Source organism: Meles meles, chromosome 9 (genome assembly GCF_922984935.1).
Source record: "Meles meles chromosome 9, mMelMel3.1 paternal haplotype, whole genome shotgun sequence".
Classification (NCBI taxonomy): Eukaryota; Metazoa; Chordata; class Mammalia; order Carnivora; family Mustelidae; genus Meles; species Meles meles.
This window is the reverse complement of record NC_060074.1, coordinates 41,040,806-41,051,029: the sequence shown is the minus strand read 5'-3', so window position 1 is coordinate 41,051,029 and position 10,224 is coordinate 41,040,806. Positions and strand designations below refer to the sequence as shown.

General features: G+C 42.2%; 1 protein-coding gene across 9 annotated transcripts in view; it reads right to left on the bottom strand.

Annotated features, from left to right (window-relative positions):
• Nucleotides 1-793: 793 nt before the first annotated feature.
• Nucleotides 794-10,224, bottom strand: part of GIGYF2 (GRB10 interacting GYF protein 2) — a 147,833-nt gene continuing 138,402 nt past the window's right edge. For 7 of the 9 annotated variants that reach the window (XM_046018605.1, XM_046018611.1, XM_046018612.1 and 4 more), the window contains 3 exons: nucleotides 8,793-9,001; nucleotides 6,141-6,288; nucleotides 794-922 (listed from right to left, as the gene is read on the bottom strand). In XM_046018605.1, coding sequence (XP_045874561.1) covers nucleotides 855-922; nucleotides 6,141-6,288; nucleotides 8,793-9,001 — 425 coding nt within the window. In that variant the 3' untranslated portion in view covers nucleotides 794-854. Of the gene's footprint in view, nucleotides 923-6,140; nucleotides 6,292-8,792; nucleotides 9,002-10,224 lie in introns of all 9 variants that reach the window. The other 2 variants (XM_046018608.1, XM_046018610.1) reach the window with 2 other exon arrangements.

Sequence of the window (10,224 nt, the reverse complement as noted above, 5' to 3'; positions counted from 1 at the left end):
AGCAGAAAGGCCCAAAACAAACTGGTCCTAGTCCTCTGAAGTAAAAATATTTATGGGAAAAATCAGTTTTTGTAAGAAAGGAAAAATTAAAGAGTAAGTCCTTCTCCCAGGCCATAAGGTTTCCTTTGTCCAATCAGGTTGGAGAATGCCAAGGGAGAAGTCAGCTTGCTTGGAAGTCACTATCTAATGAAGAAAAAAATGAATCCTTTCTCCGAAAGGATGCTCAGAAAGAACAGGCGAGGGGTGTGCAACATCAAACCAATCCAATCTAAACTCCACCCCACTCAGGGCCTCTTTGATGCAATCCCAAAGTTAGCAGTGGCAAGGCAGCCGTCAGACTGGGGGCACTCTGACTGTCTTGTTGGACACTCAAGTCACAGTCCATGTAATGGTGTTGCTGGCCAATGTCTGTTACCATTAACTCTCTTCATGATTGCACCAGTTAGACCCCTTACCCTTATGGGGCGTTAAAAAGAACAACATAGAAGGGGAAAAAGTGACATAAGAAAGTAAATAGCTATTGGCAGATCCCAACATACTTTCTGGGACACAGTAGATGAAATCACGGCACAGTAAACAGGTGCTGCCCAAAATCAGCCTTGTTGGGGAGTAATCCCAACTGCCACCCCCAAGACACAGGGTCCGGTCCACTTATCTACAGTCTGAGATGCTCACCAACAAAAACAGTTTAAAGAATCTTGGACACAAAGGGCTAGAAGAAAAAGCCTGAGATGATCGGTTCTGTGATTTGTTGCAGAGTGATAAAGAGTAAATGGTGAGTAAGTGTTGTGTCCAAAGATGGAGAATCCATGGTCAGCAGAGAGGAAAAGGAAGGCCAGTCCACTGGCAGGTGCTCAGTAGTCATCCAAAGTCTCGATTTCACCCATATTGAGTCGCTCCGATGAAGCATTGACTGAAAACCCTGCAGGGAAAAATTGACAATGAGTGACCGCATCCAGACAACCATGGGGCTCCAATTCCAGACACTGGGCTGGAAGAGAAGTCTCTCATGTTTTAGCATACCATAGACACGCTAAAGAAAGGAAGAAGGAAGAAAGGATAAACGTCAGAGAGCAATTATTCTGCTCTTCTAATGAGAGAGTCTTCGTTTTTATTTATTTCTTAGGGTTCTGGTATAATTTAAGAATGAAGGGGAAAAAAAGAATCCAAACTAGTGCGTTAGAGATTCCTGAGAAGAATCTGGGCTGTGAGCGCATGTTAAGGCCAAGTGAGGCTGGCTAGTGGGGAAAGTTCATTCGAGAGGTGAATCTTAACAGAGATGGGGACAGGTGAGGGCAGGAATAACACATACCAAGTACTCTGTAACTACCTGACCAGATGACTGTGAAAACTAAGTGGGAGTAACACTACTTCAGTCCCCCTCACTATTGGGACTACCTCCCCAAACCCACCTACCCCTGCCCCGGGTTAAAAACCTTTTCAAAGTTTCAGCCAAAAGCTTTTGCTCTTGGAGGGCAGAAGACTTCAGGGAAGATCCTCACAGCCCTCAGATGTTTTCTCATAGGGTAGACCACACAAAAAGTACTTTAATCTATTATAAGTAGGCTTGTAAAAGCAAAGGATTTCATTTAGCCATACTGATAAACCAAAATGGAATCTGGTTTAGAGAAAGCAGGTTTAGCACCCCCACTGAAGGCAAGAGCAGTAATCACAAACACTACAAAGCGTTCTGAAAACCTAACCCCATCAGCCCCGTGTATGCAATTTTTCTATTAACTCCATAATCAAAGATTGATAAAAAGTATTAACAGAGCTTCTTTGGAATGAGGAAAAAGAGCTTTCAGTTCACCCACCCTGAACAAAATCTCAAACTGTTTCAACTGCTATTTGAATAACAAAAAAGTAAACAGGCAAAGCTCTCCTATCTAAAAGCAGTTATATTACTTGTGTTCTGTCCCCTCGTTTTGTTCTTTAATGTTCAAGTTTTCAAACAAAGACACATTTTAAATGTACCAGTAATAAAAAAAGTCTTACATAATAAAAATAGCTTAATTATATTATATTCTTGACTCAAAACACCATGATTTGAAAACATAAACATGACTATTTATTAACCAAGGAAGCTGTGGTTCAAACTGCTTACAAGGCCTCAGACGAGGAGAGGCCAGGGCTCCAAACCCCAGCCTCAGCTCTGCCCATCAACAGCACTGCCACAACCCACAAGACCTTTCCCCTTGAAAATAACAAAAGGCTTAGTGTCCCTATTTGTAAATAACAATTTAATTAGGTAAGTATTAAAACTTAAAGACCAAACAGCCTATGAAATGAGCTATTACACTATTCTGAAGCAGGGTTTTGACTTCACATGTATCTCAGGAATAGATGAACTATGATAAAAATGAGCTAAATGTGATAAAAGCAGAAATGTAATAAACACACACACAGGGGGCACCTGGGTGGCTCAGCTGGTTAAGAATCTGCCTTCTGAAAAAAAAAAAAAAAAAAAAAAAAAATAAAATAAAACCTAGTTCTTCTAAAAAAAAAAAAAAAAAAAAAAAAAAAGAATCTGCCTTCTGCTCAGGTCATGAACCTGGGATCCTGGAAGTGAGCCCCAGCCTCCCTGCTCAGCAGAATCTGCTTCTCCCTTGCCCTCTGCTCCTCCCGCGCTGCTCATGCTCTCGCAAATAAATAAAACCTTAAATACACACCCACACACACACACACACACTTAATTTTAATCATGGAACACAGGAAAAAAACAGCAGCCTGGGGCCAAAAAAAGGAAAAAAAGGTACTTGTTCATGACTACAGTATGTTGCTTACTGGGCTAAGTTTTTAGCAGACACAGTCTCACTGACCGGTCATAAAACCCAGAAAGGTAGGCACATCTACTCCACATCTGACAGAAGGGAAAGCTCTGGGATACCACAAAGTCCAAAGCAATACAAAGGAGGATTTAAGCCCACTCTGCCTGGCTCTAAAGACTACATTCTGTCAGGATCAGAACTGACTACAACTCACTTGCATGATTTCTTAAGGTTGAGAGACTGTAAAGTATGATTGGGGAAAATGCCATTGTGTGTGGACTATTATCATATCCAAGTAACGGGTACTGGTTCACAAGGGCACCTCATAGCTCTAAAAACTACAGAAGACACAGCACAATGGAGGTGATGGATCATTAAAACGAGCCTGGGCCTCTCTGATGGTCTGTTCTAGATGCAAAGTTCTCCCTTGATCAGTGACTACTTTCTCAATGGATGCTTTTGGATCAAATTAGAACTGTCTTATTCTGTGCACGGTGAACTGTGACTGATGGACATTTACTAATTTTTCTCAATCTGTAAATCAATTAAAAATAGTAATAAGTGGAAATGAGTAGGTCAGGGGCAGAAGTTACTAATTATCAGGGGTGCCTGGGTGGCTCAGTGGTTAAAGCCTCTACCTTCGGCTCAGGTCATGATCTCAGGGTCCTGGGATTAAGGTCCGCATTGGGCTTTCTGCTCAGCAGAGAGCCTGCTTCCCCCTCTCTCTCTGCCTGCCTCTCTGCCTACTTGTGATCTCTGTCTGTCACATAAATAAATAAATAAATAAATAAAATCTTTAAAAAGAAAAAAAAAGAAGTTAGTAATTATCACGGGAATTTTCAGAGAGAGATTTAGCGGAGTAGAAATTTTCATAAAAAAGTCCATGCCTGGGGCGCCTGGGTGGCTCAGTGGGTTAAAGCCTCTGCCTTCGCCTCAGGTCATGATCCCAGGGTCCTGGGATCGAGCCCCGCATCGGGCTCTCTGCTCTGCAGGGAGCCTGCTTCCTCCTCTCTCTCTGCCTGCCTCTCTGCCTAGTTGTAATTTCTCTCTGTCAAATAAATAAAATATTAAAAAAAAAAAAAAAAAGTCCATGCCTATACAAGAGAGCTTTCTCAACACTGTTGATTGAACTTTTACTCCCCTTTCCCATATATGCATTTTTTCTGCTCCTTCAACATATATAAATTCCTTAAACTCTATTCCTAAAATAGCCTCTCATTTCCCTGAAGAGTGTTTTCTTTTTATTTTTTTTTTTAAGATTTTACTTAATTTATTTGACAGAGACACACACAGTGAGAGAGGGAACACAAGCAGGGTGAGTGGGAGAGGGAGAAGCAGGCTTCCGGCTGAGCAGGGAGCGCGATGCCAGGCTCGAACCCAGGATGCTGGGATCATGATCTGAGCCTAAGGCAGACGCCCAAGGACTGAGCCACCCAGATGCCCCCTGCAGAGTGTTCCTTTCTTTCTGGTGTCTGCAACAGGGGTGGAGTCAGACTGAATATTTAATTCAAAGAGCTTCACACCTCACTTTCAGTGACAGCCTATCCTTTTAGTGTCACAGCTGAAGAGCAACAAGGGCTTCTTGGCTAGAACCCACACCCAGAATTTCAGGGACACTTGTAAATCGATATTCACCCACTTCTGTCAGAACTGGATAAAATGTTAGACTGTTTCATCTACTTTTAACATAAATTTCAGAGACAGGCTAAATAAACAAATAAATAAATAAATACTTTACAATTCTGAGGCAGAAGAAAACAGAACTTCACCAGATTGTTCTCTGTTCCCAAGCCACCTTTCAGGCCCCAGTTCCAAAGGGCAATCCTCAAAGTTAGGTTTTTGTTTGTTTTTAAGATTTATTTATTTGACAGAGAGAGAGACAGCGAGAGAGGGAACACAAGCTGGGGGAGTGGGAGAGCCAGAAACAGGCTCCCTGCTGAGCAGGGAGCCCGATGCGGGCCTCGATCCCAGGACCCTGAGAACACAACCTGAGCTGAAGGCAGATGCCTAACAACTGAGCCATCCAGGTGCTCCCAAAGTTAGGTTTCTATTACTGACATTTTGTTTTCTCCAGAGTAGGAAACCCAGGAGGGAAAGCAGGGGCCCTCCTGAGGGCAGGGCAGGATGGCAATCCCCCTCTTGCTGTGCTCTCTCCTCTTTCACGAGGGTATCTCCACTTGAAGTTTCATAGGCATTTCACACTGACCCACCCAACTTACCTCAACTCCGTATCATCACCTCATAAGCCTGTTCCATTTTCCAGGGCTCATCCTTTAAGCAAATGGAAACACCACCCATCCTGCTGTCCAAATCCTTCCATTCCCCTTGCCCTGCCAATTCAGTCCCTCAAGTTTCTGAACCCCATCTAACTCCTCTCCATCTCTACTGCCCAAATCCCTGTTCTCCAGGCCACCAGGATCTTTTACCTGGTCTATTCTTCAGCCTCCTAACCACTCTGCCTCCTGCCTGGGCCAACATTCCAACCTGCCATCTTCGCCAATGTAATCATTCTACTCTGGACAGCATGGCTTTTAATACTCTACATTCATAAACAGAGAATCATTTTAATTTCATTATTGTCTGTGAGGCTATGTTAGGCCAATTGAAGAAACACAAACAGTCTGCATCTGCTTTGCCTAGACTGTTTATTATTCCAGAAATACCACTGTCTGTCCTTCCCGCCAGTCTTTCAAAGCCCCAATTCTGGTGTCACCATTTCCATGAAGCTGTCTTGTGTGAAGACTCTGGTTCTCAATGCTAGACAAGAATAGTTGTGGCTAACAGAAGAGTGGAAAGAACACAGGCCTCCTGTGAAATCCCAGCCCCACTGCTGAACAGCGGTGTTGGAAACTTTGGAAAATGTTCTAAACCCTCAGGGCTTTGGTTTACTCTTTGGTAAACTGAAACATGATCTCATAATGCAGAGTGACTCTGAAAATCATAACTATATATACACATATATAATGGATATCAGCAAGTATTAGGTGTTTGAATACCTGACTAGATTTATGGTCAGTTTCTATATAAATCAGCATTTAAATTTTTACAACTTTTCCTTTTCTCCATTAGCATTATTTTCCAATTAAACTGAAAGGCCTTCTAGGGAAATGTGTAATATATCTGAAACAACTCTTCAAAGTTTAAAGCACCACAAAATATAAGTCATTACTTTTCTTGTTCCCTACAGCATATGTAGCATCGCTCTTGCACTAATGTGCCCAGTAAATATTACTTATTTAAGTGGTTTTAAAAATTAATTTTGTATAAGAAATCTTTCCCTTTATCAAAAACATTCCACCAGAAGACTCACATATTATACTGCTATAAGCTGCACCCCTCTAACACCCAGCTGAGACTTGAGGCTTTGCTCACCTAATAAACTGGGATCTGCTCGGACCATCTTCTGTTTTTTCTTCTTCTTGCCACTTTGTACAGCCTCAAAATTGGATTGTTGGTTGTTGCTTTGATTGGTCTGAAATACTGAATGGAGTGCACTGTGGTTCATTCCCCACACAGAGTCCTGTGAGATAAGATGTTACAACTGAGGTTACACAGAGGATGCAAGTGTGGCCCACTCTAAGAAAATGATTGATTGGCCCTCACCTTACCAAGTCTGAGATTAAAAACAGAAGTCCCACCATGGATTCTGGTAATAATGAAACCATGAAGAGTCCCCTGAGCCACCCTTTCCCTTCATTTAGATTCAGGTATCACATTTAAGCTCTGGACCTCCAAAAGGCCCATCCTGATAGTTCCAGGTTTTCATCCCAGTGACGACACAGCTGTCAAAACCTCTCTGGTAGGGGCACCTGGGTGGCTCAGTGGGTTAAGGCCTCTGCCTTTGGCTCAGGTCATGGTCCCAGGATCCTGGGGACCGAATCCTGCATCGGGCTTTCTGCTCGGCAGGGAGCCTGCTTCCTCCTCTCTCTCTGCCTGCCTTTAATCTCTGTCTGTCAAATAAATAAGTAAAATCTTAAAAAAAAAAACAAACAAAAAAAACCAACCTCTCTGGTATACAGAGTCCGTACCATCCACTAGGAAATTAGATATACAGCAAATTATCACAAACAGACCTCTGTATTCCAGCAATCCACACCCCTCACCTACCAAAGCGTATGGTTCCTCTGTCTCTGAGCCCCATGACAGAAAGGACAGGATGCAGACTAGTTGGCAGCATGTTACCAAACAAAATCACAATCATGTACTTTATTCCTATTGGCAATCCTAGAAGAGATCTGGTCCCCAAATATCCATACACTTTCTACCAACTGGTTCAACTATGAAACAGTCTACCAGCCATTCCCACTTACCTGCTGCTCTTATTAGAGCAATTCATTTTAAACTGAGATCCGATTCAATGAGCTGGTTGAAGGCACAGGTAGTGGCAGTGGGGGACGAGGAGGAAGCGTAGAGAAAGCACTGTGGAAGGATGAGGCTGGCTGCATGTGCATGCACAGTGGCCCCAACTTCCAATTTCAGCACAGGGGGCAGTCATTTCACAAACATAAAGAACTTTCTATATTGCTATACAATGTCTTCCCTTCTGATTATTTTTCCTAGTGCTGATTCTATTGACATCTTTCACTTAATCCCTGTTAGTCCATCTTCCCAAATGGATTTTAAATGCCATGTACTTCGCTGTATCTTTTATCTCCTCAGAAATGACTGACATAACAAAAATTATCTCTAGCAGAATTATAGAACTAAAGGATATAAATCATCTTAAGATCTTTGTGAGCCTTGCCACTTCATCTTTCAGAAAACTTGTACAACAGATCCTCATTATTCACAGATTCCACATATGCAAATTCACTTACTGGTTGTAATTTACATGTAACCCCAAAACCAAAACTTGTGATGCATTTATGGCTTTCCTGAACACCCAGCTGTGAAAATGTGAGTTGCATAAGGAACACATTCTCAGCTGAGGTGAAATCGGGGAGTATTCTGCCTTCTTGTCTCAGTTATCATACAGTAAACGAGCATCTTTTTCAGTCTCCGTAGTGTCCTGATGTTCACATTTTATGCTTGTTGGTGCTGTCACTGTTTAAAATGGCCCCCAACAGGGGTGCCTGGGTGGCTCAGTCAGTTAAGCATCTGTTTTTGGCTCAGGTCATGATCTCAGGGTCCTAGGATCAAGCCCTGAGTTGGGCTCCCTGCTCAGAAAGGAGTCTGTTTCTCCCTCTGCCTCACCCCTGCTCTCTCTCTCTCTCTGTCTCGTGTGTAAGCTCTCTCTAATAAATAAACAAAATCTAAAAAATAAAATGGTCCCCAAGTATTAAGTGTTGTCTGGTGTTCCAAAAAGGCTGTAACATGCCTTAGGGAGAAAATGTATGTGCTAGATAAGCTTCACTCAGGGGTCAGCTCTAGTGCTGCTGGCCATGAGTTCAATGTTAAGGAATCAACAATATATTAAATAAGGCATCTTAAAGAGAAACACGTATAAAACAAAGTAATATATTGACCAGCTGACAAAAATGTTGTGATCAGAGGTTCCAGAAATCTAACTGGGTGTTTTCCCTGGAGCAATAGTTCAGCATTCTCTAATTCAGCTGTAGCGACGACTTTACAAAACATAACTACCACAAATAATGAGAACTGATGGTACCGTTCACTGCCCATCAACAACATATGACATGTCTGGCATGCTACGGTATGATCAATATTGGGTACAGTGCATCCTGAGCACTGGAGATTTAACATTTTTAGGTGTTAACTTTTCAAAAAAATGTATGGGTCTGTGACAAGTTGGAATTTGCAATCTGACTGAGGCACATACATGAACCAAGGAAAATGCAACTAGTATGCCTAATAGAGAATGATTATGTTTGCTATCTGGGAAATTCACAAAGGTCTCTGGACCTGCCATTTGAAAATATCAAATATACCACATTTTAAGAAGCTAGAGTCATCTGATATACAAAAATGGTATCTTTTGTTTTAATTTTCATTTCTTTGGCCGCTCAGTACTGCGAGGTATTACTACGCACTCACAGGGGCAGAGCGCCAACCACTGCTTCGTACCTGCTGCTGCTGCTGCTGCTGCTGCTGCTGCTGCTGCTGCTGCTGCTGCTGCTGCTGCTGCCGCTGGCTGGCTTTCTGTTTGGCACGGCGCTCGAGGAACTGCTTGGCAAACTCCTTGGCCTCAGAGGTATCTCCTAAATAGGCCCTAATATAATCATGGACCTCATAAGGAGATTCTACTTCTTTCAGGAAAGAAACAAAAGTAGGAACTGCAATGTGAGAGAGGAGAAGACATAAAGAGTAACAATGAAATATCACAAGCAAAGAATCAGTGTCAGTTTTTAATACACTGTCACACCTACTGCCGACTGTACTGATGCAAATGGGGAAGGTATGCAGTTACTATGTTAAATACTCTTTAATCTACTCTGCGGGGTGGGGGAGTGGGGTGGGGGAAGCACTGTCACTGTAATGCCCCAAATTACCTCAAGTAGCACAGAGTCAAACAAAGATACATCACGCATGTATAGTTTCACTAAATGTTATGTTGGTAAAAACCATATGTTACGTTGAGACTAGAACTGCTTGTCTAAAACTTATCTGGAAATTCATTCTTTCTTTCCTTAAATTCAGTCAATATTTATTAAGTGCCATGATGTGTGTCAGGCACCATGACAGATACTAACAATACAGCCAAGCCCTCCGGGAACTTTCACTTCACTGAGCTAATGTTCAGAGAGGAATCAAGTGGAATGTGCAAGCAGTGTGGTGCAGCAGAAAAAGCACAAGTATCGGAATTAGACAGACATGGGTTAAAATCCTGACTCTGAAATTTGCTCGCTGTGTGACCTTGATGAGTTATTTAACCATTCTGAGCCTCTGTTTCCTAATTTATAAAATGGGGATAACAGCACCTACATTGTAACGGCATCTTATGAAGTTACTGCAAAAATTAAAGAACTGGAGTAACATATGCTAACTGGAAAGTGCCTAGCACACAACAGGTGCTTAATGAATGGTAGCTGGCCATTATTTACTATTATTTATTATATTTCCCCTGGCTCTTTCAGACCGTACAATACTGTTATAATGCTGCAAAGGAACTCTTCTATTTCATTTTGAAAAGATCTTTGCTTTTAGTTAAGACACTGTAGGTGGATGAATTCAAATTAGCCTATCTGTTATAGGAAATCTGGACCTTCCACACTAAGCTTACTGGTCTCTAGTTCAAACATTTGGGGTCAGGGCAGGGATTCACTTCCATCTAACGCAGAGAGTTCTCTTTGTGATCAAGTAATAATTAGCAAGTTTTTCTTCAAATTGTGCTGAAACCTTTTCACTTCCACTCACTGGTCCTAGTTTCATTGTGCATAAAATAAGTCTACTTGCTCTGGCACATGAGTCCCACCCGCCCCCAAAGGCAGGATGGGAACGATCTCACATCACCTCAGCCTTCTCTTGTCCAGGATGACCTCTGAGTTACCTTTCTTTG